The sequence below is a fragment of the Penaeus chinensis genome, chromosome 12 (assembly GCF_019202785.1).
Source record: "Penaeus chinensis breed Huanghai No. 1 chromosome 12, ASM1920278v2, whole genome shotgun sequence".
Lineage (NCBI taxonomy): Eukaryota > Metazoa > Arthropoda > Malacostraca > Decapoda > Penaeidae > Penaeus > Penaeus chinensis.
This window is the reverse complement of record NC_061830.1, coordinates 39,502,080-39,514,579: the sequence shown is the minus strand read 5'-3', so window position 1 is coordinate 39,514,579 and position 12,500 is coordinate 39,502,080. Positions and strand designations below refer to the sequence as shown.

General features: G+C 42.3%; 1 protein-coding gene across 5 annotated transcripts in view; it reads left to right on the top strand.

Annotated features, from left to right (window-relative positions):
* Nucleotides 1-12,163, top strand: part of LOC125031163 (cardiomyopathy-associated protein 5-like) — a 108,755-nt gene extending 96,592 nt beyond the window's left edge. For 2 of the 5 annotated variants that reach the window (XM_047621723.1, XM_047621722.1), the window contains exons 2-10: nt 1-63; nt 570-1,490; nt 1,823-2,029; nt 2,286-2,410; nt 2,929-3,046; nt 3,452-3,568; nt 4,798-4,923; nt 6,241-6,846; nt 10,778-12,163. The exon at nt 1-63 is cut by the window's left edge and continues 121 nt beyond it. In XM_047621723.1, coding sequence (XP_047477679.1) covers nt 1-63; nt 570-1,490; nt 1,823-2,029; nt 2,286-2,410; nt 2,929-3,046; nt 3,452-3,568; nt 4,798-4,923; nt 6,241-6,846; nt 10,778-11,061 — 2,567 coding nt within the window. In that variant the 3' untranslated portion in view covers nt 11,062-12,163. The remainder of the gene's footprint in view (nt 64-569; nt 1,491-1,822; nt 2,030-2,285; nt 2,411-2,928; nt 3,047-3,451; nt 3,569-4,797; nt 4,924-6,240; nt 6,847-10,777) is intronic. The other 3 variants (XM_047621726.1, XM_047621725.1, XM_047621727.1) reach the window with 3 other exon arrangements.
* Nucleotides 12,164-12,500: the final 337 nt, after the last annotated feature.

The window sequence follows — 12,500 nt, the reverse complement described above, 5'->3', positions numbered from 1 at the left end:
TGGTGTTGGGCATCGCCGTCGTCATCGCCGTCGTGTTTGTTATCATCTTCTACGTCGTCCCAGGTAAGGAGTGTGTAAGCGTGGATTTGCACTGTTCTGTCGACGCTACCTGTCAAGTTTCCATTGCTGCTTTTGTCCTGTTGGAAAAATAATACGCACTTTTGTGTGTTTGTCAGTTGTTAAAGCAAGAGATTTGTTTGTTCTAAAACGCATCAAAACTTTTTTTTTTTTCCTTCTCTGGATCTTGCATAAGCATTAAATACTCAGCTCGTTCACAAATAGATGATCAGGCATCCTGGCATCGTGAGCATGTTGAACGAGGACGCCTACTCGGCCTAGTCCCGTGATAACTTGTGTGCTAGTCAGCTTCACGTCTAGATTTGTTATGTCTTAGTGATCCTTGAGTGACCCTTGCATGCCCGGGGACCTCACTAGTCCTTCGGGACATGAACTCCCCCCCTCCCTCCTCCTCTCCCCCCACCGCCCCCTGCACCATCCTTCACGGGTTGATGGCGGACCCGCTTCCTGTCCCCGTGTTAACGCTTGCACGTCTCCCCGTCGCACCCCAGGCAAGGAGGGCGAGGAGTCCGTCCTGACCCTGAAGGAGAGCGCCATCGTAGGCGGCCCCGTCGAGCACGAAGTCCATGGCAACGGCATCAATGAGGTCGAATTTACCGACAATACTCGATACGACGTCGCTCCCAGCCTGGAGAAAATCCGGGAGGAGGAGGACGTGGACATGCATGTCGGCCACGACCATGAGCATGACCATGAGCACGACCATGAGCACGACCATGAGCACGCGGACCACGACCATGATCACGCCCACCACGACCACGCCCACCACGACCACGCCCACCACGAGCAGCCGTCCGCCGAGCCCGAGCCGGCGTCAGAGCCCGAGCCGGAGCCAGAAGCCACCCCTGAGCCCGAGGCCGAGCCCGAGCCGGCGTCAGAGCCCGAGCCCGAGCCGACGGCTGAGCCCGAGCCTATGGGTAAGGAAGAGTCGACCCAGGGCGCCCACGAGGCCCGCCACCATGAGCACTCGGAGGGAGAGTCGGGTCACGAGCACTTGCATGAGGGACATGACATGGCCCACGGTCATACTCACCGTCACGATGATAGGACTCATGATCTCGCTCACGCCGAAGGTGACATGACTCATGATCACACTCACGATGAAGGTGACATGACTCATGACCACACTCACGCCGAAGGTGACATGACTCATGATCACACTCACGATGAAGGTGACATGACTCATGACCACACTCACGATGAAGGTGACATGACTCATGATCACACTCACGCCGAAGGTGACATGACTCATGACCACACTCACGCCGAAGGTGACATGACTCATGACCACACTCACGATGAAGGTGACATGACTCATGATCACACTCACGCCGAAGGAGACATGACTCATGATCATAATAGCGAAATTGGCCATGAACACGTGCATGCCGAGAGGGGCCATGACCAGACAGGTAAGCTTCATCTACGTTTAGCTTTTGTGAAATTGTTAATTTGTCCCTCGATGCAGGTAATGTATGGCTTCAGACTACCTCTTCGTTCATGTCAACTGCTGGAGAATTAGAGTGATTGAAATTTGCATAATCGTACACCAATAATCTTTAACATACATATAAATTAACGAAATGTTATATACATGTGTATGTATATATGTATATATATATATATATAAAATACGCAATTGAAATATATTTTTTTCAATAATAGAAAGATAAATATCCAGTTCCAATGAATAGACAAAAATCCCAACTTAAGAATGATGCTCACCCAATGCCACGCCCTCCAGTCCCTACCGCCCACGAGAGTCCCGAGGCCACGCCCTCAGTCGCCGCCCCCACCGAGAAGACCATCGTGTCCGTGACCAGCACAGGCGCCGGAACCAGGGTCGAGGTCAAGTCGTCCGAATCCGAGGTCAGCCACGTGCCCTCGACCAGCATGCCGCCGCTCCTCGACGTCTTGGGTCCCCAGGCCGCGTCCGCCGAGGACACGCACGGTACGTCGGGAGGAGGCCCCAGGAACACTGGGGTCGGGTGTATTGGGCTTGCAGATGTATACACGCATACATATCTATGTATATTTATATGTATATGTATTTATATACATATACATATACATATACATATACCCTAGAATAGATCAACTCCCAATAATCGTAACTTCACAGTTCCTTACCCCCATTGCAACAACCTATGGCGATGCAATGCAATCCATCCATCATTACTAACACCCCTCTCCCCTCACCACTGCAGGAAGTTGCCGTCCTCGCAGCCTGGAGATGTGCAGCGACTTGCCCTACGCCCTCACTTCCCTCCCGAACTGGGCCAATGACAAAACAGACTACGAACTTCACAACGCGTCTCTGCCGTTCTTTAGAGTAAGTAGCTGTCTGTCTGTTTGTTTTTGGTTTTGTTTGCTTTTTTTAATGTTTGCTGTACCTGGTATTTTTGTATAATTCTTGTGGATTGGATATTGTGTTTGCGTTAGGACACTGATACTATTATTACTAGTCACTATTATTACCATCATCATTATCATTATCACCCATTATTAGTAGTAATAGCATCATTGCCAGTACTGTTGTTACTAGTGGTGATAGTGATAGCAGCAGTTACCATTATTATCCTACGTTATAATTTTTTTAAAACTTATTCTGTAACCAGACCTGCCGATTCCTTCTTTCATAAATACAGTCCTGTGTTTGCACTTAACTTTTGCCTTTCCTTTTTATTCATTTATTACTTACTTATTATTCTTGGTCTAAAAAAAAATATGGATATGTCTCACGAGAGTACGAATTTCGGATAGTCTGCTTTACAAATTTGATTTAAGAAAAAAAAAAAAAAACATACACGCACATCAAATAAAACTCACTCTCGTTGCCTTTTCCTGCAGGACGTCATCGTGAGGTCGAGCTGTTCCCCGCGGGCCCGAGAGTACTCCTGTGCCATCTTGGAACCCTCGTGTGATGCCAACGGTGCCATTATTCCTCCGTGCCGAACCTTCTGCCGATGTAAGATCATTACCAATAAGACATTTGAGAATTATTTATGTGTTTTAAATAGAGGAGCACAGCTGAAAGATCTTTACTTGCTACCATCATTACGTGCAGATTATTATTATTGTTTTACGAATAAAAAAAATGCATGGATTGTAATCCCTTAAAAGCGCTAGGAGAGTAATTCCATTCCATTGCGAATGCTTGTATTGCAATCCCCCCAAAAATCTCAACAAATGTAATTTAATTAATTGTGAATGTTCATATCGGAATTCCCTTAAAAAAATCGCTACAAAAGTAATTTCATTCCATTGCGAATGCTTATATCGGAATCCCCTTTAAAAAAAAAAAAGCTACATAATTTGTTTTAATGTGTTTTAAACGTTGCTTGAACCCCCTTTTTACCCCTCCTCCTTCCAGCTGTGGCTTCAACGTGCCAGGAATTCGTCATAAAAGGTTTTGGTTTGAGTGACGTGTTCAACTGCGATAACTTCCCCGACTCGACCGACCCCGCTGTGTGCTTCGATGCCACTCAAGGTAAGATAAAGGGAATTTGATCCGCTAAGCTGTTCGCGCGAGTGAATTTCGATCTCGTGGTTTTGTTGTTGTTTTTTCGTTATCATTATGCTTTTGTTTCTTGCTTTGCCTGTGCTTTATTTTATGGAATAATTTGTGCTTACAGTGACTAGCTTTTATTTCATTTATTGTTCTGTTTTATTTCTTTTTTCGAAGGAGTGTTTTTTTTCACTTTTTTGCAGTATCCTTATGCTGATCTGCTTTATTTATGTTTCAGTATTGGTCAGAATTCTGTCCATTTCAGCTTTATAATCCACTACCTCTTTTTTTACTATTTTACTTCTCTTTTTGGGGAGGTTCTCTAGGCAATCTCAGAATTTGCTTTTACGTGAACAAATGAAGGGAAGATACTGTACCTTGATTAATTGATACTGCTTTGAGTTTCATCAGGGTTCCACAAAGGAGGTTTTCCGTAATTGAGTCATTTGACAGTAGGGTATGTACAAGCAAGAAATGCTTGCGAGAATGTAGCACAATGATCATCATCCCAACACTGTTCACAGAATGTTTCACCGAAATGCACAGCAGCGCTTGTGTGTGATTTGGATAAATACATATTTGTTAGGAGCACCAGTTATATTGTATGTAAGCACTTTCAATTCACCGCATTCAAAAAAGTCAAACAGAATGTTTTGATCAAATTTACACGCAGAATGGAATAATAATATTAAAACCACACTATTAAGGGTAGTCTCCCTTTTTTCACTGAGGGAATAGAAACAAAAGAAAATGAGATGCGTACAAAGAACTTTTTAAAAATGATAGTAAGACATTGAATGGTTCTGCATCGTAGGGTTACCTTACAGAACCGTTAATTTGTCTCTTTTATTTTCTTAAGACTGAAAAGCTGTAAGCATCAGGTGTGGGTGTTGTTGCTAAGGGCGGAGATGGTGATGGAAGAAAAAACAAGGCAGTCGGTGGTTGGAATCGAAAACTTAATGCCTTTTAATTAGCGACATGCTATCCTCGTAAGGAATTTAACAACAGAGAGGAGACACATACACATAAACTGACCATGCATTTAAAAAAACGGGTAAAGACAATAAAGGTCGCATCAGTAGGAATGGACAAGGTATTATTTACACATGTATCGCAATAATAGACTAAGAATTACATTGGATAAAGATTATTAGGTTTAAACTGGATAAAGACTAATTGCTATGGCCCTGGCTGTTGCGGTTACGGTACAGAACCTTGTCTTGGTTTGGAGCACCGCTGTGGAGACGGCAAATGTGTGGCGAAGAGGCTAGTCTGTGACGGAATCTCGGACTGTGTTGACCAGTCAGATGAGGCTACATGTCCTGGCCGTCTTCCAGGTCAGTCGGAATGGCTAGGTCTCGTGGGTGGCTCCCGAAGGTGGGAACAACTGCCTGTTCATAGGCTAAACTACCTGTTTGTTTTACTCTTTTTTTGTACAAGGAATATCCGTCAAGAATGTTTGTTTTGAGGCGGTACTCGGTCAGAAACAAGATATTGCTTTTATATCGAAGCATAAATTACTCAACTTCAAGACTGACAAAGTAATATCAAACAAGGCCTATGAGCAGGTTTTCCCGAAAACCTAAAAGCATCAAGCTAACCAGTTACTACCTTCTAGCACCACACGAGAAAACAGTCCAACTACGATTAACACAAAATGGACCACTTAACTCAGGGAAACATAGTAATAGAGGCATGAAGTCTCCATTTCATTTAAATAACTAGTGACGATAGGTCTTGAATCGTCTAATCGGATGCACGAGCCGCTGTTCAAACACCTCTCACATGGTCGAGGGATCCTGCTGCATGTAAAGGTGGAGGCGTTAAGGAACTTCCATGTTCCAGTCACTCTTTATATGAACTTGTGTTTGCACTTTCTTTTTTTTTTTTTTTTTTCCTTTTTTATTTATTCATTTATTTATTCATAGTTCTTGGTTAAAAAAAAAAAAATGATATGATCTACGAGAGCATGAATTTCGGATTTGCAGATTTTGATATAAATGATAAAACATTTAAACAATAGATATCATGTAATTATTGTCACCTAGAGAATATAGATATTATTTGTAATGAACGAGAAAGGGAAGTTTGCAAGATAATCATTAGTTAAACCACAAGGAAAATAAATTAGGTTATTAGTGCATCATGTTCCACTCGAAATGATATGAGGTAATAGACTTTAGCTTTAATAGATAGTCCTAAATCAACTGACCTTCAGCACTTCCTAAAAGAAGATAGTCTGAGCTATTTTCCTTCTTTTTTAATAATCTTTCTTGGATTATCAACTTCTTGCTGAAAGTCATGACGTAAGGACACCTGATGCTCATTTTTTTTTTCCCATTCTGATTACGATTTCTTTGGACTTTATTATATCAGGCGTAAAGATTACGTTTGACTTTGAGATTTTAATAGCAATTGCATGATTACGCAATGCTTATTCTAAAAAGTAAGTTATGCATCGGTGTCCCTATGAGTGCCTTGTCAGCGCTAAGATGCAGAAACAGATATTTTTTTAGAACTCTTTCCTAAAGACAGGAAAGTGGTTTGATAAAAAAAAACGGTCTGTATCATGCATTTCATTGCTAACTGCTGCTTTTAGCAAATATCACAAGCAGTTGCATGCACATGTGTTATTTTACTAACCTGACTCACAGCTCCTGTCGGCGACGCAGCAACAGCAGCATCGGACAACACCTTCCAGCACCTCCCCAACCCAGAGGACTTCCGAACTGGCGGGCGGGAATTACCATTTGAAGATTATACAACCTTAGACACCCCCGATGCCGTTTTAGAAGGACAAGTCCCCCCAGCCGATGACTATCCTGTCTATAACGATTACTCTGTCACCGAGGACTACCCCGAAGGTCCTCAGGATTACGTAACCGACAACTTCGATTACACGGAGGTCGTTGACAGTTCCGCGGTGACTCTCCCCCCTGTGGACGAGTTCGAGGGCCGTGTTGACGCTGCGAATGAGTCTCTGACCGTTGATGAAGACTCATTCCATCAAGACTTTGTAGACATTAACACTGAGTCTGCCCCCGCGGAAGCCTTCATGCCGACAGAGGAGCCAATCACGTCAGAAGCCCAGGACTTTGTTGCCGAAGGAGACTTTATCTCTACCGACGGTCCGGTTCTGATCTGTGACCATGAAAAGTTCCTGTGCCAGAATGGCTTCGACTGCGTGGACTTGGCGGCTGTTTGTGATGGTCTCCAGCAATGTAGTGATGGATCTGATGAAGCCAATTGTACCAGTATCGGTGAGTCCCCCAATTTCATCGCATCCTCTTCCCAATCTACAGGTTTGGGACTTCATTCTGACTTCGCGGTTCCTTGAAAGACTTGCCTCTGCCTGGCTTGGCGGAAATGAACGACTTGCGACTCTTTTATGCTTCTGGCTTCCCGGACACGCCGTTTCCCTATCTGTTGGTCTCTTAATCTATACCATATATGAGATGTATGTATTATATATATATATATATATATATATATATATATATATATGCATACATATAAATATATATATATACATACATATATATGTATGTATATATATAAATATATCTATATATTTATATATATATATTCATATATATATATATATATATATATATATATATATGCATGCATACATACATACATACATACATATATCTATCTATCTATATATATATCTATATATATATGTATACATACATACATATATATTCATATATATATATATATATATATATATATATATATATATATATACTCTCTCCCTTCCCTTCCCCCTCTCGTTCACACACCTCTATGACAACAAAAAAAAAGAAAAACAAAATTCCCGAGACTGCATGACTTCCATGGGATCTGGCAACTGATGGAGGAACAAACACTATCCAAAGCAAATCCAACTCTTTTGTTACCGATTCTTTATCCTAAGTATATCCTCTGGGTAATATTTCCGCGCCCGGTGTATGGTCACATCCCTTCGGTTTTCCCCACGCTGCAACATCTCTCTTTCGACAATTAAGTGTTTTGTATTGTTCATTATAATCAAAAACTTTTGAGATGAGCATTAATGACGATAATAGAGAAATCATAGTGACGATTCCCGCTTAAATCATCTATTTTTGTGAATTAATTCATAGATTAATAACGCAGTCAATGGCATATTTAAGTCCCACTTTGACTATCTCAAATTAGGCTCTCACAAGATCAATACCAATAAATACCCACATAATGATTCCCCCCCCCCCCTTACCGTGCCATCCTAGGGTGCCCCAATGACGACTTCAAGTGTGCCACCACTGACATCTGTATCCCCAAATCGTGGCTTTGTGACGGCGCAGATGACTGTCGAGACAATAGTGACGAGACTGACTGTGACTTCCTTCAGTCATCACCGACGGATCAGCTAGAAACTCTTGCTCCTCTTGGACAGTTCCCTTACCCTAGGGAAGAGAACAATCGTGGAGAGTATTCGCAAACGTCAAGTGAAGACTTGGCGAGCGCAAACAGAACAGAATATCAGGACGCTGCTGGTGGATTCTTCCCCGAGAGCGCGGGAGTAAGCGAGGTGATCGATGGTAATGTTCTTCCTAGAGAACCTGCCCCTTACCAGGAGGCGCTTGTTGGCAGTCCATCCTCTGACGAAGGCATTCCAACCCCCTTGACTTACGGAGATGAACTGCAGGCCTATCCCGAAGAAGTCTCTCAGGAGTTCCTCGGTCAATCACAGTACCCAGAGGCCTATCCAAACGATGCAGTTTCACAGGGCTCAGAACAGTTCCCTGCAGGAGACCAGAATGGAGAGACACCGTTCTCTGATGCTGGATTTCAGCAATATCCAGGAAATGAGTACCAACCAAGAGAGAATTATCAAGGGCCCTCAGATTACGAGTATCAGTCAGAGGAAAGCTACCCGGGATTAACAGAATACCAATACCAGTCCCAGGAAAATCGTCAAGAACCGCCAGAATATCAGTATCAACCTGAAGAAGACTATGAGGGCTCCTCAGAATACCAGTTCAATGATCCGTCAGAAAGTCTGTACCAACCTCAGGAGAATTACCAGGGTCCACCAGAAAATATTTTCTCAGAGGGAAGCTTCCCCCAGGCATCTGGCGTATTCCCTCCGGAGGAAATTCAGCCTCCACTCGATTTCCAGAATGATGATTCCCTGCCCGTGACACAGCAGCCGTTGTCAGAGCAGCCACAGGAAAATAACTTCGATGTATTCAGCAGCGCAGAGCAAGGGTTCCAGACACCTCTAGGCGAACAGCAGTCGTCACCAGGAGAGTATCAGCCATTCCAGGAGCAGCTTGCTCCAGGTAGTGATTACCAAGAATTTCAGGAACAGCCAGCGCCAAATGGCGACTTCCAACAATTCCAGGAACAGCCAACATTAAACGGAGATTTCCAACAATTCCAAGAGCAACCCACACTAAACGGTGATTACCAACAATTTCCGGAACAGCCAACACCAAATGGTGAATTCCAGCAGTTCCAGGAACAGCCATTTGCTAGTGGTAATTTCCAGCAGTTCCAGGATCAGCCAGTAACACCCGATGGTTCCCAGCTGTTCCAGGAACAACCAGCACCAGCTGATGATTTCCAGCAGTTCGGTGAACAGCCGGCTACTGACTCTTTCAACAGCGAGCAGCCGCCTCAGCCAGCATTCGACAACCAGCAAGACCTCGATTCCTTCCAGCAACAAGAATCTGAAACTCAGGTTGGCGAACAGGAATCTTTTGATTCTGAAAATTTACCCGAGGAAAACATGCAGAATGAGGATGTAGCTGCACTGTCTGAAACACAAGCGCAGAGTGAGAATGGATTACTTGAAGATGGTCCCGAGCCTGTTCGTAGTAAAGACAAATGGTACGAAGATGCTGGGGATTTAAATGTACCAGATGCATTGGGAAGTGATTTACGGGTCGAAGGGAAGGAGAGCGTCCCTGAAGAAAGTGAAAATAGTCTAACTTCAGACTCGTCCGCAACACAAACTGAAGACGAGGAGGAGCAGGAAAATGAGTCTCCCTTTTTAAGCAGAGTGAGAGGGGCTTCTCGTTTCCCCAATCTTCGCCGTCCCTTCACTAGGCGTCCACAGAGACCCACACAAAGACCAACCCAGGCTTTGACAACATCAAGAGCCCCATCTTCTTTAGACACGACAGAATCTTTTAGGTCACGGTTCCAGAAGTGGCGCAGTTCTCGCCTCCCCTCAGCACCCAGTTATGAATCCCTTAGACTAAATGCCTTGAGAGAACACGAAGACAGCCAACTAGAGACTGCAGAGGAATCACCCGAAGTAGCACCAAGACCAGCAGCCTCATACACACCTGCCGTCACCAGGCGTCCTTTGGGAATACGAACCTCGAGAATCACATCACGTCTTAATCCTTTTACCCAACATGAGGAACTACTCAAGGAGAACGTTGAGTCCGAGGAATCTGCTCTTGTCATTCCTGAAGAAGAGGAGCAAATACCTGACAGCGAACTCGCACAATCCACTAATTACAATGTGCAAGTTTCCCCTCCCGTGATGCAGAGTACATATGACAATAGCCAGTATAACCCCCAAGGCTACGACTCCCTGGCAAGACAAGGACCTACATTCATCCAGACCCAAGACTCTCCTTACAACGCTAATCAGAGGCTCCGAGAATACAACCCAGACGTTGCCAGACGTCGTTTGGACAATCACTCACCTTATCACTTGTCATTTAATCACAATCAGTACTCACAAGGTAACACGCATAAATAAACAAGTGTAAGCTTCGTGGTCTCGTCACATCAAGTCACGTACGTATGAACTTTATATTTGTCTACAAAATGTGGGATTGGTTAAATTTGACTGACTGCATGCCTGAGTTCTTCTGTGCCTGTCCTTTTTGAAATAATATAATTAGATTTGATTCAGCAGAATAATTTACCATAGTTCAGTTAATAGCATGGAAAATGATTGCCAAGATAAAAATCACAATCACTTGCATGTAATTAGTTACACACAGTAAACAATAAAATTCTAACCTTACTGTCAAACAATGTAAAGTTTACAGCCTTTTTTCGTGTCAGATATACAGCAATTTTACATGCAGTTACTATAAATCCCATCCTAGAAGCATTCACTCCAAGGAGCTCAAATTCAGAAACTAGAGGCCCTGAACGACATTTTAAAAATTAACTTGGACTTCCAACTTTTCTCAGGACTCTCCTCGTCAACAACCCCTGCCTCAGAAACCCCAGAACCCCAGACTTCCTTCCCTGGCGAAGAAGTGGCAACTACCATTCCCGAGTACGCGACGGAGGACGCTGTGACAGAAGGGGCAGTGGAGGAGACGACGTTCTTCACAACGGCACCTGAAACCTGTCCCGAGCTGGTGTGCTTGGATGGAACCTGTCTCGCCATTTCTCAGCTTAATGATGGTGTCAATGACTGTCCCGATGGCACAGATGAGCAGAACTTTTCAGAACTGATTTCTATCACTTAAGGCATAGTAGGAGAGTTTGTGTGCATACCTTATAAATGTTTGTATTCCAACCGTAATATCAGTTGCAGCTTCCATTCATAGAAATACGAAAGGTATAGATGTTATTTTTTTTGCAGCAGCAGCTTCATTAAATTGTTGATAAATATTTAACTTTTCCTATTACGTCAAAAATATGTCATTTTGAATAGAACTGTCAAATATTTGGTACTTTTCTCTTAATTGTTAATACCGATATTGTGAAAGAGATGGCCAAATTATTCAATATTCCAGTCTGTCTGGTTGTTGCCACAATTGTTGTGAAGCCAGTCCGTCCGTACCGGTCAGTTAGTCAGTAATTTTTCTGTATATGTGAATATCCCTTTTAACTTTTAACCTGTTTCACCCTATATTTTATATTCTTTTAATCTTGAATTATCCTTTTGTATATAGTGTAATTACTAATTTTCTACTCGTTTCTGGCATTCTTTGAAGTATGTTCTTAACAACCACAAGGTTCGTTACTTTCCATTTATTCCGTCCAATTTATTTTTATGACCAGAGGAGCCAATGGCAAGGGTCTTAAAGAGGAGAGTTGTGAAAAAAAAACTTTTTTTTTAGGTTGTTCAATACCATTAAAATATTTATTGCATTTCTAATTTATAGTTTATTTACATTTCCAATTTCTGTTGCATTGATTATAGATTCTGAAAGCAAGACTATGTCCTTTTCACAATGTCAAAAACCTTATTATAAATTTAAGAGATCTGAAATGTGAATTCACATCTCTGCACCTTCAGATGGTCATGCATTTTGTAACATCTCTCTCAAGCAGCTTTCAATATACCTGGAAGTCCCTTGCTCATGAATTAATGCACTATCAGCTCTTAAATGTGTTTGTGAGAATGCAAATTATTGTCAGTGATTGTGTGCATCTGAAGAATGTATGTGAACTGAATGTGTCATTATTAGTGTCGTATTTTATTACCAATTTTCCACACAAAGTGAATGTAGATATTTTGACATGTTTAATAGTCTCAATCTTCCATGCAATCTGAAAGGTAGCTATATATATGAATATATGTATGGATGTCTCTTTTATTAAATAAAATGTTCCATGATGAAACCTGTTTTCTTCATATTAATGCACTATACCTGCATCATTAGAAAAAAATAGATATCAATAAAACAAGTGTTTAAGACCTGGTTTCCTTCAAATTTTATTTTTGAAAATTGCTTTTTTGCACTGTACATACAAGCTCTACACAAAGTCAAAGTTTTCTTTTACTTTTTGTTGCCCATGACTATTTGATGAAAACAAAATACTCACAAAATGGAATGCTGAACTATGCAAAAGGCATAGTTACAATTTATCCAACAATACTTCAGTGGCATGGTAATTGAGGAATTCCTAAGACTAGAGTTAACAAATGACATGAAAAGATCTACCCAAAACGAAGGCA